The 24,299-nt window shown below is 43.5% G+C and overlaps 1 protein-coding gene across 1 annotated transcript in view; it reads right to left on the reverse strand.

Annotated features, from left to right (window-relative positions):
• Positions 1–11,399: 11,399 nt before the first annotated feature.
• Positions 11,400–24,299, reverse strand: part of WDR64 (WD repeat domain 64) — a 92,726-nt gene continuing 79,826 nt past the window's right edge. The window contains exons 25-28 of the mRNA XM_044451205.1: positions 23,596–23,695; positions 20,372–20,452; positions 12,513–12,611; positions 11,400–11,510 (exon numbers count right to left, since the gene is read on the reverse strand). Coding sequence (XP_044307140.1) covers positions 11,400–11,510; positions 12,513–12,611; positions 20,372–20,452; positions 23,596–23,695 — 391 coding nt within the window. The remainder of the gene's footprint in view (positions 11,511–12,512; positions 12,612–20,371; positions 20,453–23,595; positions 23,696–24,299) is intronic.

Consider the following 24,299-nt stretch of genomic DNA (forward strand, 5'->3'; position numbering starts at 1 on the left):
TATAGCCAGCACAGTGCATCTTAGTACAGCCTATAAATCTGTAGCACACATGACTCTGGAGAGCCACCTTCAATAATCTAAATCAAGAATTATTAATTATTCTTAATTTATTAATTAAATTATTAATTTGAAGCTACCAAGCCATTAAACACACACTGGGACCAGCTAAGACGTCATTTGACTCCAAACCCAGTTATCTGATCTTGGCTTAGTATTATCTTGGTAAGATAATACTATATTGCCTTTTTCTCAGGGCTGCCTCAAAGATTACAGGGACTTACACAATCCTGTTTTTATTTAAATAAAAAATTTCAACCTAAAAAAAAAAATTCAACCTGAATTAATGTGTAACCTGATCCTCAAAATGGCCCAGAGCAAATTAGCAACCCCCTTGTTTCTTGTTGACAGGGTAACTGCAGTGAAGAGCCGAAAGGAGCATTTAAGAAAAAACAACTGAATGGATCGCTTCCTGCCCGCACAGGTAACACAAGTGTTCCAGTAGTATTTTACACAGACCTGCTGCAAACCATGTGTTAAATTCCACAGAAATCAACAGAATTAAAGAAACCCACTTAACTCGATCAGGATCGTGCCTTCCTTGGAAGGGAGGAGGGCATCACACTCATTCATGTCATTACATTCAGTCAAAGAAAAGAGGCAGCCATAAGAAAAATTCAGAAATCCAGTGTCAGACCTTCACTGGGATAACTCAAAGATTCCCCCCACGCCCTAGAAGGTAAGCACTTCTCGAAAACTTGCACATTTTCGGCAGCCCTTGTATTGGCATAACAGAGGCATCACACCAAATGGATTTTGGAATTTAATTCAGTGGAGCTTGCTTCCAAGTAAATGGGGTCGGGCTGCAATCCTGTCCCAATTATCTCACTTGGAAGGACAGATAAGCGCATAGCACTGCTTAGGAACCCGAGGGAAAGCCAACCCGCCGCCACAGTTGCGACGGAGGGCGACGCGATCGTTGCAGAGAAGGGAGAGGAGAAACCCGTTCCCGCCCGCTTCGTTTCGAGCCGATCGTCATCAAGCACGCTGGACCCCCGTGGGCCTCCTCCCCGCTTTCAAAAAAGGCCACGAGACAAATGCCCCCCCCCCCCCCGGTGGGAGAAGAGCCCAGCACTCCAACCAGCCCCACCAGTGAGGAAGAAAACCTGGCCGCCCCCGCAGCTTCCCGGTAACCACTTGCCTGCGCTTTGCTCCGACCCGGGCAGGATGGCGGGAGGCGAGTATCAGAAGGCGCAGCTGCCCATCCCCGCCCGCAGCAGTTCGGTTGCCTCGCCGCAGCAGCGGAGCGCGGGAGCCCGTGGCAACGCCTTTCAAGTTCCGCGCGCTCTCCGAGCACGGCCCAAGGCCCGCCCCGAGCGGCGGCGGAGCAAGCCGAAGGACGGCTCGGGCCGCAGCACCCCGGCAGGCAGTGCGGCCGAAGCAAAGCGGTGCTTGCTGGGGAATGGAGTCTTGTCTGGGCTTGTTCGTTCCTCGCCACCTTGTCCCGGGGAGTCGTATGGCTGGAGCGGCACGCAGGCCTGAAAGCCTCGTCGAGAAAACAGGGGAACTGCGGGTGCTTTTCACAGAAGAAGTGCTCTCCTGGCCCCGGCCAGAATTGCCGGCCTGTTTTTTCTTTCTAAATGCGTAGGATGGTGCCCTTATGGATTATATTTCTGCAGCGCCTGTCGGCCTAGGCTCTTTGGATGGTTCACAAAACAAAACTTTAAACCATAAATGACAGGAAAAAAATATAGTGTAGCAACCGTATGCTTAAAACCGTAAAAACCCAAGCTGGAATACGATAAAAGCCATTGGCAACACGCAGTGTTTAAAACGGAAGGGCTTAACAGCATGCGGAAATGCAAAAGTTCACCTGGCGCTGAAAAGAAACAGCAAGTGAACCTTTCTGGGAGGGCCTTCCACCACTAGCGAGGGTACAGCCTCTGAAAAAGCCCCCTCCTCATAGAAACAGAGCAAGTCAGAAGGGGTCTCCCAGGCCATCTAGTCTGACCCCCGGCTCTAGCCGGCTTCGCTCATGACTTGCCTACCGTGTGCACGTCCAGCCTATCCTTGAACACCCGCACCGATGGGGCCTCAACCACCTCCTGTGGAACCCCATTCCATACCCTCAAGGTCCTAACTGTCAGGAAGTACTTCCTGGCATCCAAATTGAACCTTTTCCCTGAGCTTTGCTCCATTGGAGCGCATTCTACCTTCCTCTGCAGGGGAGAACAGGTCTCTACCCACCTCTGTGTGACACCCCCTCACATACCTGTATGTCACCAACAGATCCCTTCTGAGTCTCCTCCAGGCTGAAAAGACCCAGTTCCCTCAGTCTCGCCTCATACGGCTTTCCCTGCAAACCAGCCACCAACCTTGTGGCCCTATGCTGCAATGACTCTAACCTGGCTATATCCTTCCTGTAACAAGGGGCCCATAACTGAACACAATACTCCAGTTGTGGGTGCACCAGAGTCGTATACAGTGGTAGTAATACCTCTTCTGATCTAGAAGCCATGCTTCTGGCTATGCAACCAAGGGCGACATTCGCCCTCTTAACCACCACATCACACTGCTGACTCATGTTTAGCCTGCAGTCAACCAGCACCCAGAGATCCCTTTCACAATTGCTGCTCTCCAGCCACTTGTCCCCTAACCTGTACTTATGACACCCATTCCTGTGCCCCAAGTGCAAGACCTTGCTCTTATCCACATTGAACCCCATCCTGTTGTCCCCTGCCCATGTCCATAGTCTGTCCAGATCCTTCTGGATCTGGAATACCTGCTCCTCAGTTGTGCCCACTGTCCCCATTTTAGTATCGTCTGAGAATCTGATCAGCAGACTGGTCACCCCTTCTTCCATGTTGTTGATGAAAAGATTAAACAGGATCGGCCCCAGGACAGAGCCCTGGGCGACCCCGCTTGTCACTGGCTGCCATCCGCCATAGCCACCAGCCTTAACTCATTTGATGGGGGCCTCTGCAAATGATCTTAGGGTTCCAGCAGCTCTATATGGAAGGGGAGGGCTGTACCACTACATGTGACTGAACAGCAGTTCTTGGAGAACTAGAGTAGTTCAAGTCCCGTTTGTCATTGTAAGGCCTTTGCTAGTATGGCGGAGCCTTTCTCTTACTTTCTTGCAGCAATCCTACACCCAGTGCTTAGTTGGTAAAGAGATTTTTTTTTTTTTTTAAAGATAACATGTTTAAACAGGTAGCTGCAGCCGGGAATGCGTGTGTTCTCTGACCTTAAGTCCTTTCCCCTTCCTCAATGGAAAGGGAGATTTTTCTTTGGTGAAAAGGCACTGCCTGTCCTCAGAAGCAAAATTTCCTCTATTTTCTAAGGCCTTCAACTAACAAAAGATGGTATGGATAAGCATGGGTGAGCTTTAATAGGCAGTGCAGACCCCAACCTATATGGACTAAAAAAAGGGGTGGGGGGAGAGTTATTCTGGCTGCAGATGACTCCAGAAATGTGTATGAAAGATTAAGTGGTGGAGGCTGAAAACAGATGGGATTTGTGTGCTGTCTTTCTACAATATCTTTGTATGCACTTTAAGGTACATTTACACTGGAACCATCAGTAGTTGTATTTTTACATTGCATTTCAATCCTGCCTTTTTTCCTTTAGTGGGGAACACAAGGTGGCTTACTTGGGTCCAGTTTATCCTCAAAACAACAACCCTGTGAGGTAGCTTAGGCTGACAGTGAGTGACTGGGTTTCATGGCTAACTGGCAACTGGAACCTGGATCTCCAGCCCAACACTAACCACTGCACCATCCTGGCTTTCTAACAGTGAGAGGTTACAGTGGCTGCTCCTAAAGGAACGCGAAATTTCTGGGAATCCTGTGCTTCCCCCGCTCTCCAAAACACTCAGCCAGTTTGCCCCTCAAAACACATCAACAACTAAGGGCACAATCCATTCCCCACCCCCACCTCAATGCTAGTTCACAGGATTGCATGCTCAGAGCCAGCTCAAAAGGAGAAACAGCTGCAGCCCTGGCAGGATATCCTGGCTGAATCTTGCTCATGCCCTTCCCCATCCTTCTCAAAGTTTTACCTTATGATCCCTGTAAAATGTATTTGCTATTGCAGTAAGTTTTAAGCTTGGGCCACTAGCTGTGAATATCATTCCAGCAATATTTTCATTATTTTGGTAGAAAACTAAGTTACAAGTGAATTTAGATTTTTTCTAAGCTTCATCAATATAATAAATTATTTACATGTACTCCTTCTGAAGTTAATGTGCTTGTTGGTGCAAAAATAATTTTAACCAAAGCTCAAAATTTTCTTTGGAACTATACATCATTGAATAAATATATAGAAATGCAGCCTTAATATTTGTAAGCATGAATGCTATTTATCTTTAAGGATGAAGAAGAGAATCTTTAAATAATTTTTTCAAGGGTCAGTTTAATGTTTTGTGAAAAGCCTTTAACAGGCTTATGTATAATTCCTGCTTTTAAGAGAGAAACATCACTGTTTTTTGTTACCTGTGAGCATTGGCATGTTACTGTCATTTGTATGCAAAACATTTTCATTTTCTAGTAGGTGTAAATGAACAGTCTCAGTTCAGGGACAAAAATATATTTACAAATGTCACCTCTCTGTCAATGACGTAAAGACAGCAGGACGCCCAGCTGCAAATGGAAGGTATGCAAATACGATTGTTTGAAAATAGAAGTCACATGTGTAGCACTTCATCTACTGTTTCAGTGGTGTTAAGGCATCAACTAAAGCCTAGAATTCTTAGACAAATACTGCCTATGCAGTTTAAAATGTATATGTTGCTATAATGCTAGAAAGGAGGTTGTGAAACAATGACATGTCAAGACAGTGTTTCATCTCTTAAAAAAGGCATTGGATTAAATTGATTGCAAAGCACCTTACAAGTTACTAACACCAACAAATACTTATAAATACCATACAGTATGTGGAGGTTTAAAGTTTTCTGTAAGCATATGGGTGGGAGAGCTTATGCATCAAAATCTCTCCCACAACCCACTGCCCCAAAAATTGTTAAAGGAAGGGGTCAATATTCCTTGTCACCACTTTGTTTGGTTTTAAATATAGATCTTTCTGGGCAACATCTTTTGATTCCTTTATTTTAATATATGAATTAAATTAGAGCTAGCTCATTACCTCAACTAAGAGGGGGTGCAGAAATCCCACTACCCAGGAACTATTGTCATCTAATTGATTCTGGCATAGCAACTGGTTTACTAAAAAGGGCAGGAAGGTTCCTTACTCTCCATTGTTGTAAACTACCAAGAGATCTTCTGCTACTGGACAGTATTTTAAAATACAGCAGCAGTTTATTATGTTGTATATTCCCGCTTTTTCCTGCAAGGTATAATGAATGTTAAAGGCACCCCCTAAATCTCAAACACCCCTCCTGGGGCTACCATGATGCCCTACCCCTAACATTTCTTACTGGCAGCAGAGATCGTTTCAAAACAAAGTGAAACAATCTAGCTCTAGCTGCTCCCGTCTTCTTTTCCCACAAATGCCTCTGGGAGTCATGTGGGCTCAGAGATGTTCTTAGGAAATCAAGTTGACAGGCATTGGCAGTTCAGTGGTTTCATCTGCAATGCAGTCAATTGATGGTGCTTCCCTGCACGGTTTTTCAAATTGCCCATGAGCCCAACAAGGTTGCCCATCTCTGATCTAAATTTAGAAGGTCAGGTATGGATATGGAGATGAAACTGTCCATTCACCAAAGAGAACAGCTAAAAGAAGAGGCCCACGTCTGAGCTGGCCCAAACCTTGCCTTTCCTTCCACCATTCAGCAAGTGACCCTGAACAATACAGCGCCCACATTAGTTAGCAGCCCTCTCCATTATCTCAAAGAGTGTTAGAAACGTAATTTTGTCTTCAGCATCTCTCATGCCCTGTTCTGGTTAAGAAACAGTATTAGTCCTACCTCATACTTAGTGGTTCAACCAGATTGCTTCTGCCACAACATATCTTTCAATTTCTGGCAGCAAGAGAACATGGTCAAAGGAAGTCCTGGTTGTTTGTGATGAAAGGAGCCAGCTATGGACAGTTGTTAAAGCTTGTGTTGCATAAGCCAGTGTGCAGTATGGTCAACAGTGCACGTTCTAGTCCTTGCTCAGCCATGGAGCTCACTGGCTGACTCTGGGCAAGTTACAGACTCTTAGCCAAACCTACATCATGGGGTTGTTGTGAGGATAAAAATGAGAGGAGGAGGAGGAGAATTATGTTAGCTACCTTGAGTTCCTTGGAAGGAAAACAAAAGCAGGATATAAATATAATAATACATAAAATAAATAATAAGTCAAATCTTTTAAAAAAGCAAATTGCCTTTACTGGAATGCCTTTTTTTTCTCTCTAATGAGAAGAGTGCAGTGTCATTAGTATGATTTCTTCCAAAGTCAGCTTTTGCATTTGTAACACAACTTATTTAGTAGATGATGCATTCAAAAACGTTTATACGGATACATCAAGGAAAAGACAGAAATTGTATTGAGGTTCAGCTGTTTTGTGGGATGGGATTATGTGGGGAGGGGTTTATGTAGAGTCATTCCTTAACCAACTTTAATCTAAATCTGATCTACATGTAAACTGCTCAGTCCCAGAAATTAAAAGCTTTGGTATGAAATGCAGGTAGTGACAGATTTTATTTTCCTGGGCTCCAAGATCACCACAGACAGGGACTGCAGCCAAGAAATTAAAACCCGCATGCTCCTTGGGAGGAAAGCTATGGCAAATCTAGACAGTATACTAAAAAGCAGAGACATCACCCTGCCAACAAAAGTGTGTATAGTCAAGGCTATGGTTTTCCCAGTTGCAATGTATGGCTGTGAAAGCTGGACCATAAGGAAGGCTGAGCACCGAAGAATTGAGGCCTTTGAATTGTGGTGTGAGTCCCTTGGACTGCAAGGGGATCAAACCGGTCAGTCCTAGAGGAGATCAACCCTGACTGCTCTTTAGAAGGCCAGATACTGAAGATGAAAGTCAAATACTTTGGTCACCTAATGAGAAGAAAGGACTCCCTGGAGAAGAGCCTAATGCTGGGAACAAGTGACGACAAAAGAAGAAGGGGACGGCAGAGAATGAGGTGGCTAGATGGAGTCACTGAAGCAGTCGGTGTGAGCTTTGGTGGACTCCAGGGGATGGTGGAGGACAGGATGGCCTGGAGGAATATTGTCCATGGGGTCGCGAGGGGTCGGACACAACTTCACGACTAACAACAACAACAACAACAACAACAAATCAGTATTTTTAACAAACTGAATCTATTGCTAAATCTGAATAATAATCGCCTTCTTCGGGTCTTCCATTTTGAATATGTGGAAGGACTTTTGTGAATCAGCGATGTCTTGTCCGCATGAAGGGTTTTAACCCACTACTGAAAATGCCTCCTTTTCACCGGACTTTTTCCGAGGCTTGTACAGTATTTCCTTTCCCTCGTATTTTCTATTAACTAACCACCAGGTGGCGCTGTACTATACCTGCAGTGTATCCTATTTTGGCTTTTCATAGCGCTTTTGTTATGTCGCAATTTAAAATATAACACCAGATTTCCCTTGCTCTAAAGAAACCAGTGCAAACCAGTGCTTGGAAATCTTGGGAGATCCTTGGAGGACAACAACATCATGCAAAGGCCCCACAAACGTGAAGGAAGAATCATGAGCACACAATAAATGCCTCATGTAGAGAAGTCCAGGGTGGGTGCTTTGACTATGCTCAGAAGGGGGTGCCTGCGAGCACACCGATAAGCATGTGGGACCCCTCCACCTACACGCCTCACACATTGACTGGGCGAGTATCTTGGGGTGGGCTTAGCACCTTGTTATATAACAGCGCCTTCTTGTGCTTGTGCAGAACACCTGCCAAGGGCCAGGATGGGGCTCCGTCCATCTGCCCCGGTGGGTTTAAGAAGTTCTTGAAGAACTTTAGGTTGATCTGGCAGAGAGAATGGTTCTGTCATGAAAATATCCCACTTTTCAGAAATGACTACTTTGTGGTCTTAACACTGAAGAAGGCAATATTTTTAATTATTTGTGTGTGAGAGTGTGTGTGGGGGTCATTTTCTCCAAAGGAGGTAATTAGATTTATTTCCAGCCTTTGTGAAAACTTAAGGCCTTTTTCACATGTTGCTTTTATCATGTGCTCAAGGTTTCTTATTCAGGTGCTTTGGATGACACCAGGATTCTCTGGTTTTGCTTTTGCTTTTAAGACTATTTTCCCAGGATTTTCAGAGTGGGGAAAATGGGTGCTTTTAAAAGTGAAAGAACATTGCAGACAAGCAAGAGCCACATGAGCAGATTGAATTAGGGCTGGATGAGAAAAGGGCAAAGCAGCAAAACAAAACATCAGAGTTACAGAATAGAGGAGTATGTACTATTAGCCAAGCTGCCAGCAGCCTCTTTGAGCTTGCTTTTCCAGGGGCTGCCGGGAATCTGGAGCCACTGAAAATCAAATTAATGCCAAGGGACTGAAAGCCAGCAAAGTGGGGAAGTGTAGTCCCTGATAAGGAGGGACCCTTTCCCCATTTCCTGGCACTTGTGTCCAGTAAAGTATTCTGGGGTTTTGGTGTACATAGGAACATGTCATCCACTTTACGTTTCATAGATTCCTAGAATAGTAGGGTTGGAAGGGGCCAAGGGAGCCAGTGGGTCCAACCCCCTGCTGGTGCAGGATGCCAGGTCACACCATCCCACTCAAATGACTGTCCAGTTTTGCCTTGTGTGTCCCCAGTGTAGGGGAGCGCATGACCTCTCTTGGCCACTGGTTCCATTGTTGTATTGTTCTGACAGTGAGGAAACATTTCCTGGTGTATCCTGAATCTGATGTGCTACAGTTCAAGTTTGTTGTTTCGTGTCCTAAACTTGGGAATGAGTAAAAAGAGATCTTTTCCTTCCTTGTGACAGCTCTGAGGTAGTTGTGCTATCATATCCCCTCAGTCTTGAGGCTGAACATGCCCAGATCTCTGAGCCTCTCATTGTAGGGCTTAATTTCCAAACCCTGGATCATCTTCATATAAAACCCTTTCTAGTTTTTCCACATCTTTTAGAACCTGGTGCCCAGAACTGAACACAGTATTCTAGGTGAGGTCTGACAAGTGCTGCATAAAGGGGAACCAGTACCTCACTTGTTCTAGAAGTGATGCTTCTATTTATGCATCCCAAAATAGTGTTTGCCCATTTTGTGGCTGCACTGCATTGCTGGCTCCAAAGTCGTCTTCTTTTTCAGTGCTGTTGGGCCAAGTATCCCCCATCTTGTATCTATGCATTTGTTTTCCTCCACCACCCCCCACCCCCAAGGTGGAGAACTCAGCATTTGTCCCTGTTGAATTTCATTCTGTTGCTTTCCACCCAATGAGATTAGGTTAGTTTGGTATGACTTATCCTGAAGAAATCCATGTTGGATTCTGTTCAGCACTGCAATTTCTTCAAGGTGCTTGCAGACTGATTATTAATAATTTGCTCCAGTATTTTCCCAGGTATTGTTAGACTGACTGATCTATAGTTCCCTGGTTCATCATGTTTTCCTTTCTTGTAAAAGGGGACAACGTCAGCTCTTCTCCAGTTGTTTGGCACTTTCCCAGTTTTCCAAGATTTCTTGAAGATTATATATAGTGGTTAGGAAAGTTCTTCTGCCATTTCCTTTATGACTCCAGGATGGATCTTGTCAGGATCTGGAGATTTGATTGCACTGAGTTCATCAAGGTCTCCTTGACTATTTGTCTGTTGAACTTAGGCTGTCATCCAGTCCTTTCGTCTTGTTAACTTTTAAGTTAACTTTTATGAACTGACCTTAAAAGGCAAATCAACCTTTTCAGTTCTATTTTTAGTCTGCAGCCAGGCAGATGAAATCCAGAAGGCAGCCAAACAGTATCACAGTTGCCAGGTCATGCAAGGCCAGAACATACATGGGGGACCTTTAATGGAGTCTTCAGTGGTGCTGGAGACTCTGTGCCTTCTCCGTCTTGTACAGTAATGCAATAATGGTGTGTGCTTGAAATGTGTTTCCTGAGAGATCTTGACCAGTGCTTTACAGAATGCAGTAGTGTTGCTGAGAGTGTTCTAACATGGGATTCCTCCATACAGGAGTGGTTTATTCCAGAGAGTATTTAAGTCTGTTCACACTTAAAACCATGCCATTTCATTGAAGCTTCTCAGCCGGAAGCAGAATAAATAAAAGCTTAGCTACTTTTGTTTGCTTTTATGTGATCTGAAGAGGTCTCTGCAAATTATTTAAGTAGGAGGAAAATTAAGCTGATACCAATCTGTTGAGCATGGATGGATAATACAGAAATATCCACAATTGCAAAAGTATTACGTATTATATTCTACACTATTATCTTACTGAAATTACTGTATAGGTAACTAGCAAGATGCCCCATATTAAAATAGGAGATGGCCTTTAGTTGAGGCTGTGTCTGGGAAAGAGGGCAAGTTTGCCCCATCCATATATCCTACTGTGATGAGTGAATTAGTACCAGATCAAGAGCCCATATACGGTCTGAAGGTAACATGTCATGGGGAGAGCATTTCTCTGGGGTGCTGCTAGGAAGTGCGGTACAATACAGATGCAGAATGGAATTGTCTTCCCCTTCTCACTTCTTTGCAGCTTTGTGCTGCTCCATAACTGAAGACATTGGCTGATCTGATCGCCATCCCCCAGGAAAGAGTGATGAGTGAGTAAAGAGTGAAGCATTAGCTTGCAAGATATGGAAGGTTGGCAGTCTCAAAGCAGATTGTGATTTGCTTGGGCTTTGTTTTTTGGTCATTTTGTTTCTTGGAGTGTGCAATACGTTTTGCAACTCTGCAGTTCTCCCTTCCTTGAACCCTTAAAGCCTGCTTCCCACACTTGGACAAATAACACAGCAAGAAGCTGTCATTGGGATTGTGCATTCTGACTCATTGTGATGTATCTCGGTCCAGTCTGGTCTCCACTTGAGGCATGCTATATTCTGAGGTATAGATGGGTTGGTGGGCACAATTCTTGCTTCTATTGAAAATGACCCAGAATTGTGTTCTTAAGCAATTTCTTCCTGTAAGCATTTTACCTTTGTATGGTCTCTGTATACATATTGAGAGTAAGTGCCATTGAATTCAATGTTTTCAAGCAAACTCTCATAAGAGTAGGTGCATGTAAAGCACTTAAAGCCATTGATGTATGTTGGGTTCTGTGCATCCACCTCCATATGAGACTGTGACCACTAGGTAATACTGCAGGATGCTGATCATGATGCAACAAAATGGAAGGAACTGCAGAAGTGCCAAACATGGTCTTTTAACAGTCACAAAATAAACTGCAGAAACAGATGTTTCTAGTTTTCTGAGTGCCTGGATACTTGATAGAAAAGTCACATTACTGTTTTTGTGTTGTTACCAGTGTTTTATTTCCACCCATGTTCATTGCAACACGTCTTACAGTTTCATGGGTTTTATAGTTGCATTGGGAGTTGTGGGGGAGGTAGAAGATGATGTCTGCGGTGTCTGGCTGCCCTTTCTGCCCCTTTTACTGACAAAACGGGATGCCTGTAAGAAAAGAATAGGATATATTTTTGCTTGTGTCCATTTTAAAGCCAAGTCACCCAACAATCAGTAGGTGTTGTGTGATTCTGTGATGCACCTCTGTGTACAAGATTCTGCATATTAAAATATGAAGCCTGCAGACAGGATCCTGAAGCGCTAGGTAGATACGGGACAGCTCCTTTTCTTTGTCATCTGGCATCTCATTGTTCTGGCATACCCTCTAATAAACTCCCTTGCTTGCTTTTGGTCCAGATCTGGGATGAGTTTTGACAACTGACTATGAATTGGTTTAAGGGAGTTGACAGGAAAGAAGCCCAGTGGAAGGCTACAAGCACAGGGTTCAAAGTCACTGTGCCCCAGAATGGCTGGAAAAAGCCACCAGACTTCCCCAATAACTTATGCTAAAGGCAAGAGCAAGCCTTCCTATTTTTTGCAGACTTTGCCTGCCTTGGAGGAAAGGTCAGTGGCATGTCCTCTTCTCCTCTCCATGGCTAATCTTAAGATTTCTCCTCATATTAACTGAACAGATACATGACAAGGAGTCCTGCAGACAGCCTCTGATCTGAGAGTTAAGGAGAGTAACAATAAAACAAGAAACCTTCTCTTCATTCCTGCAGAAGCCAGTATGACATCCCTGTAATGTTGTGGTAACATTGGCACATTTGGTAGTAGCAGCCATCCCAATCACTTCCTTGCCCCCACACTGCTTGTAGAAATGTATGTAGACTTTGAGAGATAAGGAATACAGAAAACATTTTAGAGATTTGGGAGTCAGTACGATTTCCCTTTTCTTACTTATCCCAAGCTTAACCAAACTATCCACAGGATCCACGCAGAACCACTTGACTGAAATTCAGTCCAATCCACCTTAAAGTTCTAAAGGTGCATTATTTGGATTTAAGGAGCCATAATTCTGCTGGCTGAAAGAAACTTTTAGTACTCCAACCTGTGGCTCATACTCAGGTTTAACATTCATGCTGCATTAAAAAAGGTTAGTGAACTTACTGATTGATTAATAATTCTGCTTCGCTTGGTGAAGCTTTCTTCCATGGAGTTATCTTGTTCGCTTGTAGGAATAAGTTTCAGTTTTGGAGGAGTTACCACCTTTTACAATTCGGAAAAATCAAGAATTACGTGACAAGCCACAACATTTTATGAAATCCAGACAAAGGAAAAATCATATGATTGGCTTCTTGACATCAAGAAGACAGACGTTACTCAAACATACTACTGTGCAAGTTCTTTGGAATATTTATCATGTTAAGTATTGTAACAATCTCTTAATGCCCAGTGAAGGCCTGGCTGGAATAGGATTTAAGCTTGAACTTAACTCCAAATACTTCCCACATAGGGCCTTAGCCTTAACATGCACTCATGTATTGTACTGTAGGGAAATATACTTCTACTTTGCTTGAGCAGCTGAGGCTTGGAAATAAATGCTATGGTAGAGGTGAGATTCCAGCCAAGATCAGCTCTGTATCTGCAATGCCTTTTCTCAGATTCTCCTCAAGCTCAAAGATAGAAATTTCAGCAATGGAAGAATAAATATTCACCTTCCATGATGCAAAGGACTGAGGACCTAATGACACTTTCAACGTGAGGTTGAAAGGGTGGTTTATAGTCGCTCTTTGTGAATGAATACATACGAGGCTATTTGGCTGGCCTTTGCTAAAATGTATGTATAATTCTTAGGTAGTGGTGCACAGACATTTCATTGGTGTGTACTGATTCAAATCTTTTCTTTTCCTCTTTGATTTTGTTCTGTTGCAATACTGTTTATCATAAAAAAGGTTCTCCTCAGCTAGTGTCAGCAAGATAGAAGATATCCGAATGGTTAAATGGGTTACATACTGTAAGTAACCTGTGTGTGCGCGTGCATTTGTTCAAAGGACCTTGACTGGTCTTGGGGAAGAAGGCCACAGAAACTAATGCATGAACATTTTACTAATTCACCTACCCCTGCTGAGCTGTTTAAGTCCTTTGTAATATATCTATAGCCTGAAAAAGGGTGGGCGGATAGAAATTTTTCGGGTTTGTAAAAACCTTTCCTTTCCAGCCAGCAAAGTGGCTATTTACAAACCTGACCTTTTTGACATTAAGCCACCATTACCTAGAAGCAAACTGGTTATTCCACTTGAATAATTTTGCAGCTTTTAGAACTATTTATTATATTTCTATATTCCCCAAAATTCCACAATGTCCTTAAGACAGCTTCTTTCATCATTGATCCACTGGTATAGGATATTTTCCCTTAAAGCCTCAGAACTTCAATTGAACTGTACACTAAAAAATTCCCCAGCAGCTAGGAAAGCTTCCCTGCCACCATTTCGAAGGCCTGCTTCTTCCAGCACAGAGAGGCTGCAAGTTGTGCAGGTTGGCTTTGTTTGCTTGTCTTCCCTTTAAAACCACGGATTCTCGCAGTCATTAGTGAGGAGGATAGAACATTGCTCATTCTCCCTCTGCTGTTTTTATTACTCTCTGTCAGCATCTCTTGTCTTCCTTATTTGTAGCTCAGTCCTGTTCCTTTTGACTCAAAAGTAATACTATGGAGTTTTCTGTATGAGGCATTTAATGTGCACTCCCAATCCCTCTCATGGACGTTTGTGGGGCCTTTGCATAGAGCTGTTGTCCTCCTGGGCCTTTTCTGAGTTTTCTAGCCTTTTTTTTGCAGGATTTTAGAATGAGCAAAATCTGGTATTTTAATTTGCAACAAACCGGAGCAAAAGTCTTCTTAAAAGAGGAAATTCCACTACACTATACCACAGTTATACCACAGCATCAGCTTCGGATTAGTTAGAAGAATATCAAAAGACAGAGAAATGCAAACTTCTGGAAAAAATCTGTGTAAAGGTTGCATTTTCCCTCTGCAATGAGCATGGAAGATGAAGCCTCCATGCAACCATGAGTTAAACCCCTCATGCAGAGAAGCCTTAACTGAGTTCCCATAAGACAACTGGTAAGGTTATGAAGAATTAAATCCTGTTGCAGGCAGTCACCTGAGCAAACATGCATGTAATATCTTTTAAAGCGGCAAGCCTATTCTGTAAGCTCCATTAAATCCAGTGTGACTTACCTTTGAGCAAATTTGAATTTAATACAATGCATAGAATTGCTGCCCATTTTATCTAGGCCAGACATACCTTTTGCTTTTAGCCTGTCCTCATAGCTTTGGACTTCCACACAAAGAATAGCTTGTTGTAGCAAAACACTGTACTCCAAATAGTAGTGTTGAACAGAGTGGTATTATTACTAATGGAGAGCTGGTAAATGATGGGGGTGGCCTGCATTTTGTGCCCACAGCATCACCTTGATGGCTCATTTGCAACTGATTATTCATTATATCCTCTACATCTTTCTCTAGGACAGGGGTGCACACACTTCAGTCCTGAGGGCCTCACGTGATGCCGGGCTGGGGAGCAGAATCGCATGTGCACACATGAGCACCCCTCCTGCACTGATCCTGGCAGGGAAGGCTTTTTCTTTGCCGCTGCATCAGTAGCAAAACACTGATCTGCTTCAAGACTTCCAAAGTACTGAAGGTGGGGGGATTTTTGTGACACACGTGGTCTGGAAGTGTGTCAGCCAGAATTAAGGTCTGGAAGTGTAACCGCCATGGACCAGAGGTCCACTTCTCTAGAAGGTTGTATGAAGCAGTTAACTTCTGTCATATATATTTGAATTTATATGCACTAATATGCATTTCCTATGAGTTAAAATTGTATCTTTTAGTTTTAAATTCTGTTTGGTGGCAGTATGTCCAGTTGTGAGCCAATGTGGTGTGGCAGTTACAGGACTTTCCTGGGGATTCAGGACTGGGCAATCTGGGTTCTAGTCCCCATTCATTGGTGACTTTGGACCTCGTCACTCTCACTCAGCCTAACCCACCTCACAGAGTTGTTTAAAACAACTAAGGATAAAACAGAGCTACATATGCCCCCTTGGGTTCCTCACAAGTGGGAACAAAGGTAGGATATAAATGCAGTGTGACAATAAAGAATTCAATGCCTTGTTTGCTGATCTTTCTCTCAGTTTTTTCTACAGAACGCAACAGCCAGACTGGCTGGGGAGGATGTGAGCTGTAGTCCAGTGGGGTGGCTGCATTTCTTTCAGTGAAGGATGCCTCTTCCGCATGCCTTGTGTGAAGGGCAACGGAAGGACTGCAGGCCCTGCCACCAAGGTAACACGTGCTGCTAGTCCCACCTGCAATAGCCTTCTGCTACTTGTGGATGTTTTCAGTGGAGATCTGCCCGCAGAGACCTCTGCATGTGTGGGCTTTCCCCATGTTCCAGAATCCTGGTCATGCAGCGTTCTCGAAGACAGGGGGAGCCTGCAGGCAAAATGGCAGTGCACTGCAGATCTCCACCCCTCCTGCACAGACACTGCCTGCAGAGGCAGTGGCACCCAGCAGTCTTGGGGCCGAGACCAGAGATTCAGCCCCTGCATTTGGTGCTTGATGCCACTTTACACCATGCTGGTGTGTACAGTGCTACTTTGACTTTTTTCAACCAAAGAAATGAAAAAAGACCGTTGAGAAACAGAGGCCCCACTACTGATTCTTGCCGAATGCCACAGGCTGTCTCAACATTGCGTGTGATGGATATGTTTAAGGGGAGGCAGAGAAGGAGTTTAAGGAGATAATATAAAAGTACAGCATTGCTAAATTGGTACTTCCAAACAGACTATGCCAGCTTCACAGAAGGTATAAAAACATGCTTATTTTCATTCAAATAAAACTTTTTTCCTAATTCAGCTCCAGCAGCATTCTCAATCCAGGGAAAAGGAGTCACATGCTACACTAACAGCTCTTCATTTAATATAGAGTATTTCCACATTTGTGTGAGCAAATCCCCATTAATGAAGATTTGAAATACAGAATGGGAATTGTCTGCAGTGTGGCGCAGTTTGCTCAACAGAATCGTTTCCTCTAAAACAGCAGAGATTTTATCCAGTGGAGCCTTTGCATGTGCCCATTAAGTTCACATAATGCTTTGCTTGTGGGAAGGCTGCTGGTTACAGGAAAGCCCCAGACAACAGCAGGGCTGACCCTATGGGCAGACAGAAGCCTCTGTTGCGGAAGGGACCAACTGTGGGGCACCTAAGGTCAGAGATGCCTGCACTGTGCATGGCCCAGCCTGCCCCAGGTGCAGTGGAGGAGGTCGTCCTCTTGCCGGTGTCAAAGTACTGCTAGTCTGGGTGCCTTTTATGCATGGGCCTGGGCAGCAGGCCCCATCTTGTCATCTTCCAGGCATGAAGTAGGATGTTTGGGCAGGGGCTGAGATATTGCAAAGCATGACAAGGTTAGCCTCCTATCTATTTTTCTGCCTGATTTTAATTTTACAAAATGTCGACCTATTTAAATGGTTAAAAACTCCTGTGCCAGATCTTCAGTGAAATGCTAAATTGTCATATTAAAATTACTGGCTTCAAAATCTGCTTGGTTATATTTCAAGCCAAATGTGTAGTAGTGTTATAAAATCAAAGAAGAAACTAATAAAGGGGAGAAGGATGTCTTTAACTGGTCAGCCTTGCTTGTCAGGTCTTCTGTTACATAAACTAGAGATGATGTGTTGCCATGGGAATTAGAATTGTTATATAGTTGCTTCTGGATACAGAATGTTCTTGGTTCTGGAACTGTTCTGAATGGCAAACACCCATTAGGGAAGGGGACAGACCTCCCCCCCCGCCTTTTCATTCACCAGCTAAGGATGAATCCAGGTATCCGTATGTGAAGAGAGTCTGTAGTATGGCACCAGACACAGAGAAAGAGCTGGGGACTGGTTCCCCCCTCCCCTCAATGTGACAATCCACCATGGCTTATTTATCTAAGAGGGCTGTCTCAACCCTCAGACCACATTCCCACTTCCCTAGTTGCTGATGTTTGGACAACACAACAAACCAGGTCAGCCCCTGGTCAGATACTGAATATTGCAAATGGCCACCTGCATGCACCAGACCCCATGCTGTGGTGATTGTGCAGAAACATGCAGGGAGAGCTGAGCTTGGGCTCTGTATGCTTCTTAGGATGCTATCTGTTTCCCTGGAGATTTGATAGGGGAGTTGAGGACTTGGAATGTCTGTTGGGGTGTTTAAGCTGTGGTTCCACTTATGTTCAGCCTGCATATTTGTAAATAAGGACAAATATCACAAAACACGAATAAATCCCCAGTGACTTAATTCAAATGATTTCCTTCTAAAGGGAATCAGCCCGAGATACATGCTTGCACTATAAAACCTCTTACTGCTCAGAGAAGGGGCATGAGTGTAACGATATGAAATGCATCAGATTTATTTTTAATGAGAAAACCTACATTTTATGGTTTCCAAGTTAATATGAACAAGAAACTGCTATTATAACAATGCCATTTCCCACTCGGATAACTACCTAGAACAGATAAAGCATGTTCCTGTTTCCATTTACACTCCTTTTAAACTCCCCATGATGCTAACTGAGATATTACTGATTTGTAACTGTACAGTGGGGAGTAACATAATCAAAAACCTTGAAAGGTTTATGGCTTCTCCGACAGAAAGCGTGACACAATATTCCTCAAGCCAGTATAATGAAAACAGAAGGCTGTCAGATGTCCCAAATTGCCTGGAGGAGAATTATCAGTTTCTTGACATCCTTGCAGTCCAGTTGATAACAGTCTCCAGTGTCAGTGAAGAATGGATTTAAGGCTTTATGGCAGTACCTCTGTGAAGCATCTGGGAACCCATAGGGTTACGACTCTGGCAAACTAGGCTCAGGCTCCAGAATGGGGCAGCAGCGTCCATCCTAGTCAGCACATGTACCGATGTAGTGCAGATGCAGGGCCTCAGCTAGATCATCAGTTCATGGTTCCTGAAAACCCCTCTGTTTGCCCATAACTGGCATACGTCTCTGTCACATTCAACATTAGGATGTTGGTACGTGAAACATCTCTCAGGACAATCCCACATGCTTCACCTGAATGGGAACCAACCCCCAGAAGAGCACCAGAATACCTTTTGTCTTTGCCTGACTTCAGCAGGGAAGAAAGAAGAATGGTAGCATCACAAATAGGGGAATTTTTGACTGAAAGGAAGACAGGTCCAGAGAGTGGAGTCATGACAGGGCCAGGGTTAGGGAAGGTAGAAAAAGGCGACCATAAATGATGATGATAATAGCATAACCATCACTTTTCCATGCTCAGTATAGTTCAGATAAAGTATTTTAACAATATTTACAGCAAATCTATACAGGTAGATCCATAAATCTTGTGGGAGGTATATGGAGATTTTCTCCAGTATCCAATTCCCACCCAAATCTCCAGAGTTGGAGAACCCACAGATCAGCTTGGGTGGCAACCCAGGAGGCTACAAGGGGGATTTGATGAAACTCCCTTCCCTCCCTTTTACAGGAGCAGGAACCCCTTCTGGACTGCAACCCCTTTTGTTAATGGGAGAACTGCTCTGGATCCAAGCCAGTGCACATCATATCACCATCACCACCACCACCTTACTCCTAACTAGTAGCCCTGCTAGTGCTACTACAGGTTGAAGGCTGAGAGTTGTAGCTTCCCATAAAATGTCTTAGTTCAGGGCTAAAGAACTTCTTTCAGCCCAAGAACTACATTCCATTTCATAGAAACTCTTGGTAACCAAATTCCAGATTTGGGCTGGCCCAAAGGCAAATAAGGTAGGCCATTAAAAAATAAAAATAACATTTATTATTTTTAAATAATCTTAGTGCCAGTAGCTAAGACTTAGAAGAGATGCACCTGCCCTTTAGAATGAAGAAAGAAATGCATTAAAGTTGGGAAACCACCAAATGATTAGCAATGGACATCTGGAGAAATCTGAGGGCTGCATGTCAGCGCTGTGCCTGAAGTTTTGCACCCCCAATTTAGTTCAGAGGCAAGGTCAGAACCAGCGACTTCCTTAGTCACAGTTCAGTCACCAAAAGAATAATGAGGAAAGATTCTGTGATGGTACAATCAAGTCTTCTGAGGATGGGATTGGCAACAACAAACATGGAGGTGAGAGAAGAACACAGCATAGGTTTGGGTGCAACACAACGTTGGGTCTCCTCAGTGGTGGCAAGCTAGGGCAGCCTTCCCCAACCTACCACCTTCCAGATGTGTTGACTCACAACTTTCATCCTTGTCAGCCCAGTGGCCATGGCCCTCCTCCTGGCAAGCCTTTGGATATACCCAAGTGCCTCACAGTTTCCTACCAATTTGTCAAAATCCAATAAATGATCTCCACCCATATTGGGCGATTCAGTACAAAACATGTGGTGATCATGTGGTTGAGCAGGACTGAGCTAAGGAATGGTAGGTACACCCAAGATGAAATCTACCACGGATGGTACAATTCAGTACATGCCTATTCACAAGTTCAGTGGAGCCTGTTCCTACTTTATTATGTATACAATAATAGCCTAAGGCTGGGATATTATGTACCTTCCTGGGCATACACCTATAGAGTCCAATGGGATTTACTGTGGAGAAAATCTGAATAGCTTGTGGTGTAAATTTAACCTAATATCTCATGCAAAGGGAGAGTAGCTACTCTGGTATTGCGTAGTGTGAATGCATGTGGGCTTAGAGCCCACATTTAAGGCTCAATGCCTTAGTCATGATTAGTCATGAGTATCAAATGTCACTAGCCATGACAGGTGAGCTGAAATGAATGTCACACAGTTGATATATTAGAAAGTGCATGGAGCTGGGCAGGGCTGGGCAGGGTGATCTGTATAATTGCAGTAATCCAAACTGAGCAAAAAACAAAAAAGAAATCAGAACTGTGATGTAAATGGTAGTCATTCACAACCTGAAAGTAATTTTCAAAGTTGCTTAATTTTAATGTTTCTTTATGAAACTTCCATTAAGCTAAACACTCACCCTGTATATAGGTATAGACCCAAATACAACACCAATATCTTTGTTTCCAGATTTGAAGCTTTCCAGAGGGTGTTGGTTAATCTATAAAACAGAAACAGTATAATCAATATAGCTTCAATTCCAGAAAAACAAATTACTTCTTCCCCAGTGTGCAGTATTTAGCACAATAATCTATTGGTAATGCAACACTTTACAGTACAGCCAATATTGATCTCTTTGTGGTTATTTGCCTCTACAAATGGAAAAACAGCTTTTTTATAGTCTTCCAAACCTCCATTCCCGAGGACTATTTTAAAAGTGCAAAATTACTTACCATTCAATAATCATTGTGCTTAATGATGTATTTGAATCAATGGTCCTGACAGTGGACTGCTAGCTCTTACGGCAACATTTAGAATTATGGAAATAGAGAACCCAAAAGCTCACCCACTCAAGACAAAGTCCTCCTTCTTTTTGCTTCCTGTTGTCTCTGAACTGTGACTATTTGACTTTGACTAACCAGTCCTCATTAGATAGTCTCTCTCTTTCTGGACCTGTACAAGCCTGCCACTGAACTCTCGGTCCACTATTGACCTTCCAAAATCCTGCCAAAAAGCCTTTTTTTATTTATATGGATGGTTGGCCTGTAAAGATAATTTGTTGTCTCTACTCTTCTTCATCTTAACATGATTTTTAATTAACTACTTGCTATTTTATATGCTATTTTATTTTAGATTGTTTTATACTGTTTGTTATATTTCCTTGTTCTTTTACTAGGTTTTTTTTGGGGGGTGGGGGTTGTTAGGTGCCTGAGGCATTTTTAGTGGAATGGCAGGTACATAAACAAGACACTCCGAAGTTTTCTCAGGGTACCATTTGGTTTAGTAGACCAGCAGCACTGAAATGGTTTAGCCTTCAGTCAAGGTCTTCTGGATTCTGGGGAAGAGTAAGGTAGAGAGCTATCATAAACAGGTAACTTCAGGAAATCATGTGAATCGGATTGAACAGCATTTTTCCATATTAAATATCTTGAATGCTGTAACTGAAAAAGCTTTACATGACATGGAAGCCACAGGAAAACAGCCTTTATTGATTTTTTAAAGCTGTTAATAAAGCACACCATCAAATCTTTTTCAGAAAAAACACTTTCAAAAATTCCATTTTGTCTGGATGAACACACACAAACACAAATTATACCCACAACTTTGCAAGATGGAGAATGCCTGTGGTAGCTCCTTGAATAAACACTGTTCTCTAAGGAGAGACAATTGTCTTTGCATGTCAGAAAAAGGTGACTAAGTCTTTTTCACATACTGCCAAAGTAAGGTTATGAAAGTCTTCATGCAGAGCTGCTATGTGACTAGTTTGCCTTATATCTCGCATTTGTCATCCCTTCCTGAAAAAGCCTCCTTCAGGTGTCAATTTGAGGGCTGAAAATGTAATTTTCCTAATTTGTGGGCTCTTGGCACCCAAAGGAGGACTTGGAGTCTATGCATCAGGGGTCACTCCAATTCAGGGAAACCCCTCACAGACCTTGTAGGCCTGAAGACACAGCTCTCCTCTCAACTTCAGGTTCCTCGGATCCCCATTTCCACAGCTTCTCCTGTCCCTTGGCTATGCAGGAGAATGAGGCTACCTGTGGATCCTTTCAGGGCTGAGACTAGCATCTGATCAAAGCTGAAACTGTGAGCTCTGGGCCTGCCAGCCTTTGAACAGCCTCAGTCCCTTGCCATGACAAGGCCTCCCAATGGGTATTCCCTTGTGGTGACCCTGCTCTCCTGGACTGGACAGTGCTTACCTGGTCATGTCCCCTCTGTGTGTCACATTGGAATTGCCTCCTCCCGTTTGGCTTGGACATCAAGCCAAGTCAGGACAGGAAGGGCACAGCGGGATGCTGCTTCCCTTTCTTTCCCATGTGCACTGCCCCTCCAATTCCATTCCCTGTCTTTCTATGCGTAGTGACAACATCTGAAGCCAAGCACTATTTGGTTGAACCTGGTTGAGTGCATTCTCCACTGGACAGGAGTCACGGGCGTTATTTTATCTGGCTCCCCAACCACATGAAGAGATGCCCAAGCCGATGCAATGTCCAGCCCATGCCCTTGCTTGTGAGGCTGGAGGCTGAGAGGGAAAGGCCAGCCAGTGCCTGAAGGTCTCTCAGGAAGCCTTCGCTGCCCTGAACAATGCACCTCTGTGAGCAGGCTCTTCCATGACACATCTGCTTTGCACATCTTTTGCATGGAAGGCTTGGGAGCCTCAGCTCTAGGTGAAGCATGGCCACTGAGAGGGAGCTGCAGGGATTACAATCGCTCCTACACACTTTTCATTAAGACCAGGAACAAGAAGGCAAGTTCAGACTTCCAGTATGTTCCACACGTAGCCCTTTCGTTTTGGCAGATCAGGTAATAAAAGTCACAACATCTGGGGAAGGCAGGGGAGAACTTCATCAACATGAATACACCATGGATGAAGAATCTTGCCTGATACCCTGTTTAAAGGATCTATAACTCTGCTTGTAGCATTCAATAGGGTATTAGCAACAATCTGCCACTAATTTTGTTGATAACTATTCATTTTAACTAATCATTCATTCATTTAACCAAGATGATTTTTTAATTATCCAAAAAAGGTTAAAATTAACACGTTAGGTGGAAAAACGTTTTATATTGGTGTGCCAAAACACAGAGTTTATACTTGGATCATTAAATAAGTCATTTCTAAAGTTATTTCAGTTTTAGGCTGCAAGCCCCCCCCCTCCCCCCGCCCAGGTAATTGCATAGAGCCAGGTAATAATGCACTCTGCATGTTACATCCAGAGTGAGAATAAGGAGGCAAACAGAAGCTGTTCTAGCATATTCCATATGCAGAGTGGCCTGTAATATGGATTCTCAGAAGTTTAGATCCATGTTAAAGCAAAACCAAGAACAAATCTGTAGACAGTCTTGTGTATACATACGGCTTTGGAGCACTGTATTTCCACTGTACAATAAAATAGGCTGAAAACATGTATTTCCATGTGCCAGTAACATGGGTGTTGCTATTTTGTGCATATGTGGATATTAAAAATGCAGAACAGAAAGCAGAGATTTTTAAATTGCACATACATTAGCTCATTTGTCTTTGCTTTGAAATTACAAATATGGAAAATGAAAAACACACTATCTCGTGTGGAATGCTCTTATTTTTGGTATTCTATCAGTACAATTCAGAAAAGCAGTTATAAAGTAACAACGGAATCTTAATACCTTAGGTGAAGCCAGGGCTTTGAAAAATTTGAAATCCTGATCAACTTCAAATGGACCAGGCTTTTTCAAAGCTAAAGAGCTTTTGGTTAAAGTCTTCCACCTGTAAAAAGATGGAGGGGGTTGTTATCTTTGTAAAAGAAAATAGATGTAAAATGTCTTGATGTGAGCTATGAATAAAATAGCATTTCAATTCCAGCAATGCAATCAAGAATAAAAAGGGCTGAAAGTACTGCAGCTTTGCCAATAGATCAGTGCATCCAATCCAAGTCTACTCAGAAATTACTAGAAAGTAAGACTCACAGGACACAGTGGGTCTTATCTTGGAGTAAAGGTGCAGAGAAGCATGTCTATTCCCCAGTGTAAGGAGAGCATAAGACCAAGGTGCCACCTAGCCCAGCATTCTGCTCACACAGTGGTCACCCAGCTGTACAAGCAAGACCTGCCCTGTAACAGCACCCTCCCACCCCTGTTCCACAGCAACTGCACATATCGCCTCTGATCCCAAAGGCAGCGTAGAGCCAGCAGGGCTAGTAGCCACTGGTAGCCTTATCCTCCATGATTTCATCCAACCCCCTTTTAAAGCTGTTGCAAAGCAGTGGCCATCACTGCATGTAGCCGAAGCGAATTCTGTCATTTAAATATGCACCATATAAAGAAATGCTTCCTTTTTTCTCTCCTGAATCTTCCAGCAAGTGGCTTCAAGG

This window comes from Varanus komodoensis, unplaced genomic scaffold (assembly GCF_004798865.1).
Source record: "Varanus komodoensis strain SLA01 unplaced genomic scaffold, ASM479886v1 scaffold1, whole genome shotgun sequence".
NCBI lineage: Eukaryota > Metazoa > Chordata > Lepidosauria > Squamata > Varanidae > Varanus > Varanus komodoensis.